At 41.9% G+C, this 19,296-nt stretch overlaps 2 protein-coding genes across 5 annotated transcripts in view; one reads left to right on the top strand and one right to left on the bottom strand.

The window, feature by feature from the left end:
* Positions 1-6,660, bottom strand: part of SLC31A1 (solute carrier family 31 member 1) — a 35,014-nt gene extending 28,354 nt beyond the window's left edge. For 2 of the 4 annotated variants that reach the window (XM_019635819.1, XM_019635817.1), the window contains exon 1: positions 6,526-6,660. The gene's annotated coding sequence lies outside the window, so the exon portion shown is untranslated. Of the gene's footprint in view, positions 1-1,180; positions 1,202-1,728; positions 1,808-6,525 lie in introns of those variants that run through there. The other 2 variants (XM_019635818.1, XM_019635820.1) reach the window with 2 other exon arrangements.
* Positions 6,661-6,815: 155 nt separating this feature from the next.
* FKBP15 (FKBP prolyl isomerase family member 15) overlaps positions 6,816-19,296 on the top strand; it is a 65,094-nt gene continuing 52,613 nt past the window's right edge. Inside the window, exons 1-3 of the mRNA XM_019635796.1 lie at positions 6,816-7,003; positions 18,534-18,649; positions 19,188-19,216. Coding sequence (XP_019491341.1) covers positions 6,951-7,003; positions 18,534-18,649; positions 19,188-19,216 — 198 coding nt within the window. The 5' untranslated portion in view covers positions 6,816-6,950. The remainder of the gene's footprint in view (positions 7,004-18,533; positions 18,650-19,187; positions 19,217-19,296) is intronic.

The following is a 19,296-nucleotide window of genomic DNA, read 5'->3' as shown; positions in this document are numbered from 1 at the left end:
GTAAAATTGAAAATGAAAATAAAACAATCATAGTTTCACTTATAAAATTTTTAAAGGATATTATTCACATAATGGTGATTATGTAAAAATATATTTATGGCTCTTGAATAATTTTTAAATTGTTGTGAGGGACAGGATTGGCTCTTCCAGGGGTCAGCAAACTTTTGAGACAGAATGTACCCAAAGAGCCGCATGTGGCTCGCGAGCCGCAGTTTACCGGCCCCTGGTCTAGATCACAATGTCGCTGGTTTGCCTGGGAAGAATACTGGGAATTAATACAGTGTGAGGCAGAAACTAGAAACCATTATAACTGTTCCTTTTTTACTCCTCCCTTCCTTCAATTAAAAAAGAATGCTTTAATGAAAATACACAGAAAATCTAAATGAAAATGAGAAAAGTTGTTCAATACCTAAGATAGAAGCTGCATGGTATGATGGAAAAGCACTGGGCTAGGAATCAGAGGATCTGGGTTCTAGATTTGGCTCTTGGGGCTTATTATCTGTATGACCCCCAGGAACTCAGTATATTCATTCACTCATTCATTCAAATTTACTGTGTACCTATTGAGTGAAAGTACTATGAGGGACCCCTATCCTTAAGAAGCCCAGTATGGTAGAGGAGGGATACATACAAATAATTAAAATCCCTAAGATGTACTGAGATACAGACTATGCACAGGGTTGTGGGGCTGATAAAAAGCCATCAGGCGTGAGCGGCCAGCAGCTGCAGTGAGCAGCCATCCAGAAGCCGGTGACTGATCTGCCTCGCCAGGGAAGAGTGCAATGATGGTACCAACTTGGGCCAGTGAAGCAACATACTCCACAACTAGATTAAAGAACAAAAGGACAGCAACTTGTCTGTTCCCCTTCCCCAATTCCCCAGTGCTGTTCCCATCCCCCCAATTCCCCAATAAAAATCTTAAAAAAAAAAAAAAAGCCATCAGAAAAGGTAGGAGAGAGGAATGGGGCCCTGCAGGTGCATAGTTAAGCAGCATTCCTTTGCCTTTCATTTCATAAATTGAAAGATGACGTTCTAGGTACAAACACTCAGCATGGTTCTATAATAACTCTACAATTTATTTAGGGAAAGACTCAACCTGGCTGAAAAGGTCCTCTCTATTTCACTGGTTGCTAGACTTTTGCTCTTGATCAGTTCCCTCCAAATCATTCCTCATACTTACTTTTGCGATGCAGGTTTCCATCTCATTATGCTGTATTGCATAATGTCCTCAGCCTACAAAAGCAGGTTGTATACAAAAGCCTTTGTATAAAGGAAAAGAGGTAGGGTGGACCCTTCTCAACCCTTTCCTTCTCTGCAGGGCTTTGCATTCCTAAGGATGGGCCCCTCCTCTGCTTGGGGGATGTTACCTAAATTATGAAATATCACTCAAAGCAATGGAACTTCAAAAGCATTTCCTTCCCAGCCCCTACTATATGATTTCTTTTGGCATAAGCTGTTCATTTTAATATAGTATCACATTCTTGATGACTTCTCATACTTGGTCACAAACTACAAAAAACTTCTGACTTTTTAAATGGGGTTATGCTAAAAGCTACATGTGGAAGTGGAGGCATCAGCAATCTACTGGCCCTTTCTCCTTACTCCCTTTTCCCCAATCACGCTGGGCTTGCCAACTTTCAATGACATAGTTATTTGGGTGTCACCTGGTCATTGACTTATCTGATATCTTCCACTAGTTGAGGTCATCTTGTCCCTATAAATACTTGCTTTTACAGTGATAATTGTCATATTTTTCTCTTTTGTAGCACTTCTGGTGAGGACACGAGGAATCAACAGCTCAGCCAAACTGGAACAAGGAGAGGAACATACTTAAGGATCAGAGATTCTTAGGAGTATGGTATAAATTACCACCTTCAGGACAGTCATTTAACTTTATTCACATTCAGTCTAGAACCTTTATTTCTCTCAATTCAAAATTGAGATTATAATCCAAAGAAAAACTGGATTGAGGTTTTTAAGAGATTAACACCAGTGCACCAAGTAGTGTTTACCACGCTTTATCTCATTAAATCCTCAGAACTCCACAGTCTAAGGACTATCAGAAAAATGAAGTGACTACTCATACGGAGTGGGGCTAGGAAAACTTTTACTTTTTACTTCATACACTCCTAAACCAGTAGCGTTTTTCTTACATCACTATGTCATTTAGAATAAAAAATTCCATTTCCTACTAGGCTATGTACAAACTTGTCACTTTGCCCTTCAAGGTATTTGACAAATATGGCCCTGGTCTCCTTTTCAATTTGAATCTACCACTTCCCTATGGACACTGTTGTCGTATACTCTTAGCAAACTATCCTTCAGAAGTCTTTTAACCAACTTAGTTGATAACACCCTAGCTATGCTATTCCCCAGTGTCAAGGGAACCGTTCTTCCTCTCAGTGAAGTTGTGTGCTAAGAAAGAGTGTCAGTTGTGTTTGTTCACAAACCAACTTATGCCAGTTGTGCTTATTATTGTAAATATATAATTTAATAAAGTATTATGTAAAGCAATGAAGTATAAATGAGAAGAGAAAAATAATAGCTGCGGCTAATATTAATTGAGTACTTACTACCGCCAGGCACTGTTCTAAGTGCTTACATGAATTAACTCATATAATTTTCCTAAGAACCCTAGGAACCAGATACTATTATTGTCCCTATTTTACAAAGCAGGAAACTGAGCAACTTGCCCAAGGCCTATACAACTAATAAGCGGCAAAATAATTTGGCTCCAGAGCTTAACAATTTAACTGCTATACTACATAGACTCTCTAGTAGTTGTTCCTATGAAAACCAACTTGAAAGCTTTGGAAGGACTAGATAAAGATGATATACACAACTCTCAACTCTACCTTGCATGTGAAAGTAGCCATAGATAATACGTAAACAAATGTGTGTGGCTGTGTTCCAATAAAACTTTATTTATAGAAACAGGCAGCAGGTTAGGATAAGATTTGGCCCTCACGCGGTAGTTTGGACCTACACTCCAAGAAAAGGCTTATGTTAAAAGAATGGCAGAAAGGTATTTATGTTTTATGTTTAAATAAAATGTTTCAAGTTTGTGTGTAACTAATTTCTATAGGATTCCCTGCTTTAACTTACTTTTTTCAGTTAACCAACTACTGGTATCAGTATCAAAGAAGAGGGCACCTCTTATCTTGTAAGAAATGTGTGCCTTCTTTTCTGCCTGTCACAGAAAAGCCACCCTCCAACCTGGGAAGTCTCACATCCACCTGGAATCCCACTCATCTTCAAAGCGCATTATCTAACCCCCCACCGTCCTCCAAACTACATCACTTCTTCCTTTGAAATCCTACAATAATTATTTTCTACTTACGGGACTTACTTTGCTACGTCTTCTATTATGGCTATTTGTATACCTCAATTATCCCCACTACTCAACTATTAAGCACCTTGAGGACAAGAATAATGACTAACTAACTCATTTTCCAATCCTAGGCAACACCTAGCACAGTGCCTTACACACAGAAGGTTTTCAGATAACACTTCTTGTATTGTGTTCTAACATTCTTCTGTTTTCACTGATGGAACAGAAAGAACACTATACTGACCCCTCCACCCCAACCTATATTTAATTCATATCCCTATCACCATACCTAACTTGGTTATAACTTTATTAATTTTAAAATGCACTCAGGCCGGCCGAGTGGCTCAGTTGGTTAAGAGTTAGCTTAAGCAACAGGGCCGCCAGTTCGATTCCCACATGGGCCAGTGATGCTGCGCCCGAGCTGAGCTGCCAACAGGTGGCAGGATGGCTCAGCTGGTAAGAGCATGTGCTCCTAACAACAAGACTGCCTGTTTGAGATGGTGGTCTACGCCTGCCCGCAAGTAAGACTGAACTCAGCACTTTAAGCTGAGCTGCCACCCAGATGGCTCAGTGGATGGAACATGCACTCTTAACAACAAGGCTGCTGGTTCGACTCCCACATGGAATGGTGGCTATGCCCACCTGCAACTAAGATTGTAACACAGCACCTTGAGCTTAGAGGCCACGAGCTGCCAATGGGCAGCCAGATGGCAACTGGTGCCCTCCACAACTAAGACTGAAGAACAACAACTTGGCTGGTCCCCTTCCTCAATTCCCCAACACTGTTCCCCTCCCCCAATTAAAAAAACAAAAACATAAAAATTAAAATGCACTCACCAGTACAGATTAGTATGTGTGTACCTGTACGTATATAAAAATTATCTTTTCTATAGCAAAATTGTTGATTTTGAAAGGAATTATTAAAACTGCTGCTTCCTGGTTAATCTTCAGAGGGCAATACATTTTATAAATACATCTAAAAGCTGTGTACTTAAGCAAAACAAACAAAAACACTTAATTGAAACTTGAGATCAAGAGTTGTGCTTTACCTCTGTGTTCTCACTTAATAGATGTCTGGCCCTAATCCATAATCCACTCCTTTTACAAAGTGTTTAGGGAGCTTGCCCCAAGCTCAAAGTTAGAAGGCTTGCAACAGGAATTTAAGTTTCCTGATTCCTAGTTCAATAGTCTAATTCAGGAAGACAGTGGCTTTTTATGTGCACCCAATCCTGCAGTTCAAAGGCTGAGGAAGCCTCACCACTATCTTCCACTTCCTTATACCCCCAGTCAGAACCAGCAACTGTATTCCCACAATGGTGATCTAGGCTGGCATATTTATGGTGCTCCAATCACCAAAAAGGCTGATTCAGATTTTAGGATTCCTGCCTATTTAAAAAGATTATTTAAACACCCCAGATAAAAGCGCCTCTACTCAAGAATACAAAGTAAACACTCAAATGATCCTTTAGCATTTTTTAAAAACACCACTCAGATGCTTCAGTGATCAGTACTGGGGAGAGCGGTTAAAAAGAGCTGGGTTACTTATGCAGTTCATTCTTTTATTTCCTGAGAAGTAGCCACATTCACATTCTAAACAGAGCTCCTGCAAAGGGTTCCTGTTCTAGTGTTTCATAGCTTTAACAGTGTCAGCCTTCCCTGCTTTAACTATCTTAATCTGCAAAATAAACACAGGAAGCATACAACAGCTCTATCCCTCAGCTCAACAGAGGAATGAATACTTTACCAACAGAAATTAGTGACATACAGTTCTAGCTATCTTATTCCCCTCTTTTCCCTCCCCTAGAGCTTTAAACAATCATCAAATCATCTTCAATTAACAAAAGAGACTAAGCGACCCAGACAGCTCACAGCTAGTATAGCATTTTCATCTTTCTGGAAGCTACCAATACAAGGCAAGGGCCATTGCTGGGCTCTGGGTCACAAGGGAAGAATATCCTAAGAGAGTAAATAAAGGAATAAGGGAATAAGGGTGGATTCCATTACTCAATTTAACAAAGAATTATTAAGAACCCATTATGGGCAAGGAGGCATAGTGCTCTGCGACACAGGCGACACCAAGATGAATAAAATGGTCCCTGTCCTTGAGGAGCTTACAATTTAGAAGCAGCACACCAACAATAATAAAAAGCCTAACCAGGGACGTGCCAAGAGAGTCCAAGTTCTGTGGGAGGGAGACACCAATGACTTCATTTCAGTTTCGTGCTGACAGATTGAAACATTCAGGTAAAGGACACCTGTTGCACTAGCCTGATTGAGAAAAGCTTGGAGCGAAAGGACTCCAGTGAGATCTACGGAAATGGACGCTCCAGTGGGATCCACACCTTGGCTAAGCCAGGCCTGCCTGAGGATTGTTCCAAGAATTGTACCAGTTAACCTGAGGAATGCGCATAGAAGATACAGAGAGGGCGGAAGCTAGAGGCAGAGAAGTCGGCAACAACTGATGTTGATTTAGGTCTGTGGCAGGAAGACTCGGCGAAACCCAGGCCAAGGCTGGAGCTTTCCAGCTTCTGCAGTTCCCTCCTTTCCATCACCCATCCCCAGAATATCCCAGCTCTCCTGCACCTCACCTGCATCGCTGGGCTCTAGAGAGGGGCCTTCTCTCAAGACGCATGCCCCCGTCTAGCAAGAACCACTCCATAAGGGCCCACATGCTTACCAGCTGATAAGGCTCCCGGTCACCCATCAGCTCACCAAGTCCTGAATCAAGAGACCACGGATCCAGCCCCAGCCTGCCCTTTACTCCGTGTGACCTCGGACTCATTCAAGAGCTTAGGTTCCTTATTTCCCCTATGTGCAAATTCTGGGATTAGGAAGCGACTTGGATTGAATTCAATGACGCCTGAGGTCTAAAAGCTTCTTGACCAGCCGGCACACAGAAGCACTGGATACACAGGCCGTTGAATAAGCAGCAAGGTCGGCCACAGGGGACAAGCGGTAGGGGCGTCAGGCCCGCTTTATAGACGGGGAAACTGAGGCACCTAACCTCGCGCCTCAAGGTCACTCTAGCTACGTAACTGTAAGGGGCCGGCCCGAAAGCTCAGGTCTCCAGAGTGCCAATCCTGGGCCCTGTCTCCCTTCGCGGAGCTGAGAAGAGTGGCGTGAAGGGTCCTTGTACCGGAGGGTAAAGGACTGCGATCATGCCAAGGTTGAGAGAGGGGCGAGGGAGGCCTTACCTTCCCAGATCGAGTGCCGCAACCGGCGCCTCCCTTTCAGAAAATTAACCCGTCACCCCGTCACGACTCTTCAGAAGCCCCCTCCACTTCTGCCCGGCTCGACGTGTCCAAGACCGCCACCGAGGCCGCCGATTCCCGCCCCTGCCCCGCCCCCCTGCCTTGTTGGCCAATCCCTGCGCAGGACTTCGGAGCTCCGCGCTGGAGCCGACTAACGTCACGCGGCGCGCGTGCCCCCTCCAGGTCCTCCCATTTGCCTTTGCCCCACCTCCTCCTCCAGAGCCTAGTGTCTCCCCTCGGCCTAGGAACCGTGCGAGAGTTCGTCCTGCCGGAAAGCAGGCCGCGGCTGCGGCATTTCACGACGTCGGCGGCTACAGGCGCAGAAAGCGCTCGGACTCCCTCCCGGCAGCTCGGCGAAAGCCAGAGCGATGTTCGGTGCGGGCGATGAAGACGACACCGACTTTCTCTCGCCTAGTGGCGGGTGAGTGACTGAGAAGCGTGGGACAGAGGGCGTGGCCGAGAAATCCGGGCACATGGTTGGAGGGGTCGCTCTCTTAGCAGACCTCTTCCCAACTTCCGGGTCCAGACCCTTACCACATTCCGAAGGTGCTCTACAGGTCTTAGAATTATGGCAGAGCTCAAAACTGTGCTGAGGTTGTCGACCTGCATTCTGGACCTGGCATCTCCCTTGACACCCAGTGTGACCCTGGGTGACAGTTTTGCTTTCTGATAGTTTCTCCTGTGAAATGGGGGTGATTGCTCATGGGAATACCTGCTTCAGAGTTTTTATAGGAGCCACCTGGGGCCAGTAGGAGACTTTCTTGTCTCCGTGGATAAGGTGTTGACACAAGAATTGACCCTGGTGGGTCAGCTCCAGCATTGTTCAAGGCCCAGCTCGGGTGTTACCTTTTTGGTACTTTCTCTTCTCCCACAGACCCAGGCAGAAAAAATTGCTTTCTCTTCCTCATTTCCACAGCTAGGCATGTTTACCTATATCCTTGCACACCAAACCTACTAGATTATGAGCCCTGACAAGACAGGAACCTCTTATGTTCATCTCTGTCTAGCGCTCAGCACGGTACCTGGCGCATAGTGAGTGCTCAGGAAGTGCCTATTAAATAAGTCATAGCTGTGAAATAGCACTCTAAAGGTTAAAACCGATCTAAGAGACTGCTGTCGCTATTCTCTGCCCCCCAGATATTGTATATATGAGCTTGGGGTACAAGTCTTCAAGAGGCAGGACTTTGTCTCTTCCAGTAATCAGTTTAGCCATTTCCCTTGTGCTGTGTCAGACAGCCTGACTCCCTCCAAACTTGTGAGCTGCCAAGTTTTGATACTTGCAGAGCCTTTCTTTGAACATCTATTTATCAAACTTAAGAATGTATTAAAGTGATGAATACACCAACAAATACTCCTCATTCTACTAAATGCTAAGAGGTCACCAAGATGATTAAGCTGCTGTGCCTGCCCTGGAGTTACTTCCAGTCCTGGTGGAGAGTTCAGTACATGAATGACCGTAAAATTACCTGGCCCTCTTTTGGTCTTAAATAGGATCTTTTGACTTACACTGTGATTAGCTCTGTATTACCTATACTTAAGTCCTCTTTTCACTGTCATCACCCTGTCCCACCCCAAACCCCACTTTAGATGGCCTATGTCCACTTAGCTCCACATTGGGTTCTTTCAGTTGCTCAGTTACTTTAGAATTAAGCTGTGCTTTGGTTCCTTTTTTTTCCCTGTCTCACCCAAAACACTCACTAAAATTTCCACACAGCCCAGCCAGCTGCTGTTGACTGTGTAGTAAGCCTTTTGAATTAATGTTTTTTCCTACAAACCTGTTTTGGCTATGGCTGCGCCTTGCGAAAGTTTACAAGGTACACTTTACATTCACGTTCTTCACTAGGTGAAAGTGTTTGGGGAAGTCTCTAAATGAATGTTAGGGATCCCAACTTTCATGCAACAAACTATCCACTGTTGACTGAAAATTACAGGGTAAATGATGACAGTCATGTGCTCTTTTCCAGCCTGAGATGAGTTCTTGGTAGCTCAGCTATGCTGCTTTCCTGAGCAGGCTCATCAAGGACCTAACAAGAGGCTTTAGTTCTGGGCATGTGACTCTGCGCTTAAACATAGACAACAACTAATGGAATGATAAAAGGCTTAGTAAACAAAGTTATACAGATAACTTATTTTTATTCCCAGTAATAACCAGAAAAACCCAGTCAAATTTATGATTGAGAATATAAGAGAATATAGAAAGTTTCACCAACATTCTCTGATTGAACTATTCCTTCTTTGATTTCTCCAAGGAAGTAGAACATATGACAGTAAGCACTGCAACTGCGTTTCACTTCCTCTTTCATAACTGATTTATTGTAAATCTACTTGCTCATTAATTTTTAAGTATCTTGACTTAAATACATGACTTACTTAATTCCGTTTAGGATACTCAAGCCTAATAGAAAGTGCTTAGGATGGCTATCTAGATGGTTGATAACCTGTGTTCTAAGTTTCCAGGCCTCTTCAAGTCCATAGTTAACATAGAAGTAGTAATCAGGAGGTTTGCATTTGTGTGTGTGTGTGTGTGTGTGTGTGTGTGTGTGTATGTATATGTATGTATGTCTCAGACCTTTTCCCACCATTGTGACTTTGAAATGAAGAAATGTGTGAATGCGTGCTAAGTATATGGTATTTGGCTTCAGCTAATACAGATAGAAATAACACACAGTTCCTGCCCCTAGGAGACCTCCAATTTAGTAGTAGAATAATATCAGTCTAGCATTAATAATCACATCACAAAGCATTTTTAAGGGGCCAGTTATGATATATATACTTCTGTTTTAGGTTATATAAAAGGTATATGAAGGCAAATTTGATTAGCATAGTAGAGATAAATCACCACTATAGAGATAGAAAAAGATAAATCTGGAACTGATCATCAGAAAGCATTTTTAAGTTCCATAAAAGATACAGAAAAGCCTGGATTCTAATGTTGATTCTGCCCCCAGTTCGGAGTGTAACTTCAGACGAATCACTTCTCATCCTTGGTTCTCCATACCCCAGTCTATTAAATAGTGGGGTTTGCCATAGATGATCTTTGAGACCTTACACCAGTTCTATAGTTTTCTATTCATGTTAACACATTGTGGACTGGTGTCGCAGATTTGCGTCTATATATTTAAATGCCCCAGCCTCAATGTGTTTTAATACAGTTTATAGTTGCTGGTCAGCTTGTGCATCAATTGAGCATGCTTTCTCCCTTACAGGGTTATCTGAGTTGAATCAACATTTTAAGGTAATAGGAAAACAAATGGTGTACTTACTCAGTGCCTGGCACTGTATTAATATGTATACATTATCATATTTACTTCTCCCCTCTGCTCTATGAGATAACATTTACTATTATACCCATTTTACAAATGGGAAATTAAGGCTCAGAGAGGTGAGTTGCCTAGGATCACATACCTAAAAAGTAAAAGAGCCTGGATTTGAAATCAGGCAAGCAGATAGCCACCAAACTGCCCATGTGCCATTGCCATTATTGTAGAAGTAAATGTTTGATGTCACAGTTCATAAAACAAGTACTTTAACAACAAAAAGAACTCCCATTTATTAAATATATTGATGTGGCAAAAATGCATGTGCTACTGGTTTTAATGAGAAAAGAAAAGGAGTATAAAACTAAGGTTAGATAAGGACTTTGGTAACTGAGTGCATTGGCTAACATTTATTTTTAAAATGTAATTAATGTTGTAATGACTTTTCCCATGAATTATAAACAGAGATTCAAGTCCAGAGTTAGCAAGCCCATGCCTGCTAACATAGTTAGGGACATGTGTACATTTGAAAACACTTTAGAAGTGGAAAAATGCAATAATTTGTAAGACGCTTATGTATAGAGTTCATTTTAAAATAGTAATAGAAAATAGAATTGATCTGAAAGATAATTGCGTTGACCTCTGTTTTAGATTGATTTTGCAATCAGTTGGGTGGCCTTTAGAGCACCTGTGGAAATATCATTTACCTATGACACTTGTTTTTCCCTTGAGAAAAAACATACCTGCAAAATTAAAACTGCAAAACCAATATGCATAGTTTACCAAAGCTAACAAGGACATTCTTATTACCTAGCTGTGCATAAGCTATTACATCTTAACTAGGATTTAAACTTCATAAATTTTTCACTATGTTAAAGGTATTGCCCAACTCTTAGAATCTTATTCTTTTAGGGAATTGGCCCAGATTGCCCTGGCTAAATGGAGAAATCTTAGTCTCTTCGAAATTTTACTGGCATTTGTTGATGTCTTATTTAGGCTAGCACTGCTCTCTACACTTGCAATCTCATTTAAACCTCTTAGTCCTTTTAAGTAGGCATTGCCGTCCCCATTTACAGGAAGCTGAAAGGAAGCTAGCAGTACACTGCCTTGACAAAACAAGGTAATAGTTTCAGATCATATTAAATTTATTTTGCAAAATGCTGGGATATATTATACATAAAATTATTGGAAAAAAGACCAAAAGAAGTTGTTAGGAAGTTTCAGTAATCACCTAACTAAGGATGCCTTTGAAGAAGAGAAGCTCAGANATTGGAACTTGACCACCCTTTACTACCAGATAAGACACAGTAGTTTGTGGCAGGTAACATTTCCACTGTAACAATTGTAAAAAGGAGATAAATTGCAAAAATTATATTTTGAAATTTATTGGAGAGCTGTGGAAATGATGAGGACTTTGATGAACTAAAATTTCAGAGGGAAGAGCCAATGAACTGAGTGTTTCCTTCCTTTGACACTTGTGCTGATGACCAAGCATCAGGTATGGCCCAAGCAGAGAGACAGGACAAGAGTCATTGGCACAACCTAGAGGAGCTCCAAACACAAGATTGGTTTTTCCTTATGGGGCAGTGCTGATTTCAGGGATGTAGAAGTCCAGGGGCTGTGCCAGAAGGGCAGAGGGGAGACTTCTGCGACCTTGCGGTACATTGGAGATGGTCCCACTATAGAGCAGGAGTCCGTAATAAGCAATAAACAACTACCTTCCTCTCAGTACATGGGCTAGATTTTGAACTTCATGGGGAAGAGGCTCAAAAAATCAGCTCAGAATCTCTGATGGGCAGAACTTTCAGGACTGAGAAGTTAAGAGACCTTTCAGTCTGTCAATCAAAAGCCTACAAAGATAATGCTTGAAACGGGGACAACCCAGAAATGGAGCGACTTAGTAAATCTGTGGTTCTTTCCTGACCAGCTCAGTCTATAATTGGATTGTGTCGAGGTGATGAGCCCCTCCTCACTCTATCTGCCTAACACAGGATACGGAAAGATCTTTCTGGTGCAAGACTGTATATGAGCCCCATAGTCTCTCCCTCCCCTCTGGGGTTGAACTTTAATCATTTGTTTAACTGTGGTTATATGTGTGTATTTGTGTGTGGTTTATATGTGTGTGTATAGTAAACACATACGTGACATAAAATTTGCCATTTTAACCATTTTTAAGTGTATAATTCAGTGCCATTAATTACATTCACAATATTGAGCAACCATCACCACTGTTCGTTTCCAGTTTTTTACCACCCCAGACAAAATCTGTAACCATTAAGCAGCAACTCCCCGTCCTTCCTTCCCTTAACTTCTGGTAATCCCTAATCTACTTCCTGTGTCTATGAAGTTGCCTATTCTAGATATTTCACATAAGCGGAATCACACAATATTTGTCCTTTCGTGTTTGGTTTATTTCACTTAGCATGATGTTTTCAAGATTCATCCATGTTGTAGAATATGTCAGAACTTCATTTTTTTTTTATGGCTGAATAATAGTCCATGGTATGTACATAACATATTCTGTTTATCCATTCATCAGTTGTTGGTCAGTTGGTTGTGTCCACCTTTTGGCTATTATGAATAAGGGTGCAGTGAACAATGGTGTACAAGTATATGTTTGAGTCCCTGTTTTCAACTTTTCTGGGTATATATTAGGAGTGAAATTGCTGTGTCATATGATAATTCTATTTTTAGCTTTCTGAGGAACTGCCAGACTGTTTCCACAGCAGCTGTACCGTTTTACATTCCCATAAGCAATATATGAAGATTCCAGTATCTCCACTACCTTGACAAGACTTNGAGAGAGAGTCAGTCATGGGATGTGGAGTAGAGTGTGGGAGTGAAGTCAAGGGAATTGTAATAGATATGTATGATATTGGGGGGGAAGTGGGGCAGCGGATTAGGGGAGGGGGTTGTCACCTCGAGGGGTAAGAAGTATAACTAGTGCACAGCGTTTTACAGCTGAAACTAATTCTAAAAAACGTGTATTTCACAATAAAAAATAATTAAAAAAAAGAAAAGTAACTGGAGGTACACACAAAAATGGGAGTTTTAAGGATGTTCACCATAGCATTGTTTATAATAGAGAAAAAAATGGAGACAGCCCAGAGAAATATCAAACAATAGGAAATTGGATACATTTTGGTAGTCATAATATAGTATTTTATGAAACCACTAAAAACATTTTTAGGACTATTTTTTCTTTGTTTTGGAGGCTGTTTTTGAAGAGCATAAGGAAATGCCTATACTAAGTGAGAAAAGGAGGTTGTCAAATCATATTAAATTTGTTTTAAAAAGCTGCAAAGTTTGTATGTGCAGAAAAAGGATTAGGAATAAATATATCAAATTATTGTTTATTTTGGATGGTGAGATTACAGGTCATTTTTATTTTCTTTATGTGACAGGACTCAGGCAAGCATTAGAGATGTAAGATGTACTTTCTTTATATTTACTATGTTTTCTACAATGTACATGTACTCTACAGTCAGGAAAAGAATGTCAATACTGTTAAAAAGTAAAATGAACTGAGTAAATTTTAAAAGATCTTACTGGCTTTATTCAACAGTTCATGAATCAGGCAGCATCCAATCTAACAGATAGAAAGGAGCTCCAAGGAACTGTACAAAATGAAAGACTTGTATAGGCAGAAGGGAGCAAGAACATGGAAGTTAACGTTAGGCAAAAAAGCAGGTTGGTTATTGCAAGGTCCCCTTCCTTTAGGGGATGATAGGGGTCTATTAGGGAGATTACCTAACTAGTGCTGATCAGGCAATTCCTGATTGACTGGTTTAAGATTCCATTTCTGGGAGAGCCGAAAGTGTAATTAAGTTCTCCATTTGGTGATGGTGGAGCTTAGCACAAGTGACTTTATTTGGAGCCTGTTGTCTTGTTTTTATCAATACAAAATAGAAAAAGAAAAAAGAAACAAGGATGCCTTTGAAAATAAGTGTTTGGTTGCTATGTCCACTCTAATGTTCTCACTAACTTCCATCAGCACATTCATGTGGTGAGTCTAAATATGAGATTCACTCTAAATATACTATTTTAAAACATGAGTGTTACTCTATACCACTGTGTAAGTTAAGTAATGGGTGTGATCTGAATATCATAAATTTTCTATTATACTCCAGAAGTAAGGGAAGGGGAAATAACTTTATTTTTACTTCTTATAGCCGTCAAAATATTGGAGGGAGAGAAGAAAGTAGATGGAATATGACCTCACTGCCTAGATAATGTTTCTTGTCCAGCCCAGAGATTGTTGGGAGTGGAGTCAGAGCCCTGGGCTACTAGCCTCATGTAAGGCCCTTAGGTGCTTAGAGCCTCACTTCCCTCATCCTCAGATGAGGTTATAGGGCTGTTTTATGGATCAAATGAAGATAATGGTTATGAAAACATTGTAATACTAACTACTAACTATAAAGCAAAAAGGAGAATTTTGAAGCTGCTTTAATGGTTAAAAATCAGTTTCAAGCAAGAAATGAATAACAACTTTGTTTTCATCTTCAGGAAACCAGGCGACACCAAAAACAGCACCCACCACAGCAGGCACTTCCACAGTGTTGGTTGCGACAGCAGTCCATGCATATCGATAGTAAGTAGCTGAGAAGGAATTTCTGAAGCTGCAGGGTGGGTTAAGCTCCTGTCTTTTCTCAGTAAGCCTCTGTTCGTTGCGAAATGGCTACTCAGCCTTGCCATAGAGAAAGTATCAGTAATGCTTTTTAACTTTTCCTTTGGAGAATTCTGCTCATAAAACTTTGAAGATCCATTANTGCTGTCCTTTTGTTCTTCAGTCTAGCTGTGGAGGACGTCACTTCACTGGCCCATGTTGGTATTATCATTGCGTTCTTCCCGGGTGAGGCAGTCACTTGCTGGCCATTGGACGGCCGCTCATAGTGGCTCACGGCAGCTCATGAAAGCTCATGCCCATTGCTGGCCAGCCCCACTGCAGCCTATGCCATCATTGGCGACTCACGGCAGCCCAGCTCCAAGTCGAGCTGTGGTTCACCATCTTAGCTGTAGAGGGCACAGCGTCACTGGCCCTCATGTGGGATCTGAACCGGGGCCCTGCTGCTCAGAGCTGGCGCTCCCAAGCCAACTCTTAACCAACGCTTGACTCAGCCGGCCCTAATTATACTTTCAAAGAGGAATTATAGCGGCATTTCAACTTAAAAATTACCTATGCAATCTTATGAGGTATTTACAAATAAAAAATAAGTACGAGTACAGGAGACCGTTTTGTTCAAGGGATATTTACTTAAGACGTCTGTGGAGAAGATGTCTGCAGCATAGTTCTTGAATCTCTTCAGATTTGAGTATAAAGACAGAGAAACTATTGAGTTGTTGGAAAAGTCATGATGCATTTTTGCAATGGAAAACATAGAAAAAATGCGTCATGACTTTTCCGACAACTCAATATATTTAAAGGGCAAGCCTATGGGTAATATTTACATCAAAACCAATTGAAGGGACTGGCCGAGTGGCTTGTTGGTTAAGAGTTGGCTTGGGATGCCAGTTCTGAGGAGCAGGGCTGCCAGTTCGGATCTCACATGAGGGCCAGTGACGCTGCACCATGTGCTGCTAAGATGGTGAACAACAGCTTGACCTGGAGCTGGGCTGCCGTGAGTGGCTTGCAGCTGCTGCGGGCTGCTGTGAATGGCCATCCAATGGCCGGCGACCAATCTGCCTCACCTGGGAAGAGCACAATGATAATACCTACATGGGCCAGTGAAGCGACGTCCTCCACAACTAGACTGAAGAACAAAAGGAGAGCAACTTGTCTGTTCCCCTTCCCCGATTCCCCAACACTGTTCCCTCCCCCAATTCCCCAATAAAATCTTTAAAAAAACAAACAAAACAATTGAGGAGGTATTCTCATGAACCCCCAGATAAAAGCAGGCATGGACAACTAGTAACAGTTGGAATGCATGGAATCAGCATTTGCATGGAAGAAAACAGGAACACAGTGGGAGAAGCTCTGAACCTGAGAATGGGAGAACCCCACAATAGCCAGTAGGTGTTCATGGGAAAAATGGCAGGCCGTGCAGAAACTGGAACGCGTTTTTTGCCCACTCTAGTTGGTTAGTGATGGGACTAAAAGAACTGGAGCATTCTTGCTCCTAGGAACTTGTGAAACTCACCTACTATGGTGACCTTCCAGGACGGGTCCCCACACAGAAGAACCTGCCGGGAGCAGAATTAAAATTAAGGAGGATAGAGCTATTAGAAGTGAAGGAAAAAGAAGATCCAAATAACAATAGGGATAGAATTAGAGTCTGGAAGTCTCTGGAGGAAGTCACCCTATTTTTGAACTCTGTGAAAAGAACAGAAGAGGTAGCTCTATGAAGTTAGGAAAGCCTCCCTGAACCCCTTGAAAGTTCAAAAAAGCAATTTCACATACAAATGAAAAGTAGTGAAGTATCAGAGTTGAACTCCATGCAAAGTTATGAGAACAAAGAGAGCAAGGAACAGAATAGTATCCCTACAAACAGCGAGAGCTCTTCTGTGAGTGTTCCTTACCGAAGAGATCAAAACTACAGCCACTTANTTATATTACAGTTTGTAGTTATATGTTATGTAATATAGAATTCCCTTGTTAAGAGTATATAAGCTCCTTGAAAATAGAACCCAATTTTGCTCACCAATGTATACCCAGCACTTAGCACAGTGTCTGACACACATTTCTTGAATAAATGAAGTATAGAGTTCTATGGGAGCCCCTCGGAAGGTCATCTAACCTAGACTTTGAGATTAGGGGCATCTTCCAGGGGAGAGCAGGAACAGGAAGAACGTTTCAGGCCGAGGGAACAGCATGTCCAAAGGCTGGAGATTAGAAAGATCTTGCCTTATTTAAGAAACTAGAAGTTCCTCAGTGTCACTGTAGGACACAGTTGGAGATGAGCAATGGCCAGGCAGCAAGCTGGGGAAATGAGAGGCTAGGTCTTAACAGACCTTGTAAAGCTGTCTTGTGGAGTTTGGATTTTTATCTTGTTGATATTGAGGTATCCTTGAGGGTTATGAAGAGAAAAGAGACTTGGTCAGATTTGGTGTTTAGATTACTGTGGATGCAGTGGGAACAATGGATAAAAGAAAGGCCGGCAAGGCCAAGGCAGGGAGTTAAGTCCATAATTCTAGCTAGGTAGATGTGATGGTGGCCTGAACTAGGGAAATGGCAGTGAGGATGGGGAGAAGTGAATGGGTTCGAGAAATGTTAAGCAAGTAAAACCAAATGGACTCGGGGATTGGTTATGAACACCAGGGAGGAAAAGTCAAGGCTGATGCCCAGATTTCATTTTGGTTGTGGATGTTTGCAGAAATGAGTTAACCTAGTAGACCTGAGCCTGCTATCCTTAGGGAGCCCTGCTTACAAGATTGGCATTTGGCTGACATCTGGGAACTTCGTTGATAAACAATTTCCCACACCGATAAGCTTTCTGTAAATGATAAGAGTGGCTCATTTATATAAACTTGTTGGTACAAACAATATGATTTATGACCCTTGCCTTCCGTCTGGGAGTCTAGAATTTTGGTACATGCTAGAGGGTGCCCCAACGTGCCTTTTCCCTTTGCTAATGTTGCTGTGTATCCTTTCGTTGTAATAGATCTTAGCCATGAGTACAATTCTGTGCTGAGTCTATGAGCCCATCTAACAAATCACTGAACCTGGGGACAGCCTTGGGGACCCGGACATAAAATGTCATTCACCAGGAGAGGGAGCACAAGACTAGAAACAGGTTTTGCTGGGCAGTGGGGATTGGATCTGAGTTCTACTTTGGACATGTCACATTTGTGTTGCCTTGGGATACCTGTGTTGTCTGGCACTCGAGCAAGTTCTTGGCTGGGGATACAGATTTGAGCTTCATCAGTATTTGGACAGCACTTGATACCAAGGCAAATTAATTAGATTGCCAAGGGGGAGAGAGTATAAAGTCTTGGGAGCATGGACATTTAAATGTTGGACGAAAGAAGAACAGTCCAGGAGGTTAAATGAGGAGCCAAGGAGATGGGAAGACAACAAGAAATGGATCTCTTTAGCATTTATCTATGTCTTATTTGGGCCAGTTCCTCTTCCTACTCCCTCAGGTATCCCCACAGAAGTCAAGGTAAGAGTTTGTTTGAAGGAGAACAAATTAGTTGGCAGTGTAAAAAGGCAGCATCAAGGCCAAAAAAGATAAGGACTGATAAACTGTAGTAACAAAAAGGCTGTTGGTGATCTTAGCAAGAGCAGTTTCAGTGGAACGGTTGGGGCATAAGATTCATTGCAAGGGATGTTCAAAGAATGGTTCTGCCTGTTAGATGAAATGATAGATGGGACCGTGTTTGATGAAGTTAGTAGTACAGTGTTATTTTTATTTAATAAGATAGTAAAAAGTAGGAAACTATGACTTGCTAAAGGCAAGAATTTACAGTTTGAAGAGACCATCTGGACCAACTACCTCATCTTATGATGCATAAACTGAGGTCTAGGAAGAAGAAATGCCTTGACTAAAGTCCAGTGTATGGGTAAGGTCAGCTGGTGCTGTTCAGATCAGAAATACAATCTTGATTTCAAAGACACTTAGCTACCACTTCCAGTATTGAATGGTGGGATGTACAGTCAGGGAGGTATTTGTTTAGGGGTGGAGGTGAGCAGCATTTGTAATGATTCCAGGTTTGAGATATATCAAATGAAATGTCATTTTCATTTTCTACTGACAGTGCCAGATTGGCCTCTCTCTTTGGACTGGATCAGGCACCTGCTGGCCGTGGAAATGAATTCTTCCAGTACACAGCTCCCAAACAGCCTAAGAAAGGCCAGGGAACAGCAGCAACAGGTAAGTTAAGAGATTAGGACTGGCCTCTACCAAGTTAGTTGAAAGGATAAACAGCCTTCTCAAAGTGACATGCCAGGTTGTTCATCCTTGATCAGTCTGGCCAGGCTCACTATCAGTGGTGCTTGCCTCTTTAAGCTCTGAGATACGACTTCTGGCAGCTAGATAGTGTGCCCTGTGTTGGAAACTGATGGAAGAAGGTCGCAGGTAAGCTCTTCTGTCCCATGTGGATACCACTCAAAAACTCTGCCCAGGGCACTCTTAAGTAGATACGCTAGGGTTTTGGCGAGGAGGAAGACTGCTTTTCACCTGGATGGGTTAGATGTATGATGACAATGAATTTTTCCCAACTAGACAACGATGCTTGGTCCTCTATCCCCTGTCCCTTTCATCATGATGGACACAAGAAAATAGAATGAACATTTGTTGAATGAAAGGAGAGAAGGAGGACTGATATTTTTTAAATGCCTGCTATGTGTTTGGTTTCAGTGATTTACTTAGATGTTCTTCTTTTAATTCTCACAACAATTCTGTGAAACAGGTAAGACTGCCACCATTTTAGAGGCTCAAGTGACCGAGTTAAAATTTGAACCCTGACCTGATTCACTCCAAAGGTTTTTTTCCCTCCCGTAGAACCAGAAGAGAGTGAG

Source organism: Hipposideros armiger, unplaced genomic scaffold (assembly GCF_001890085.2).
Source record: "Hipposideros armiger isolate ML-2016 unplaced genomic scaffold, ASM189008v1 scaffold_24, whole genome shotgun sequence".
Taxonomy (NCBI): domain Eukaryota; kingdom Metazoa; phylum Chordata; class Mammalia; order Chiroptera; family Hipposideridae; genus Hipposideros; species Hipposideros armiger.
The sequence above is the reverse complement of the archived record's forward strand: the minus strand, read 5'-3'. Positions and strand labels throughout refer to the sequence as shown.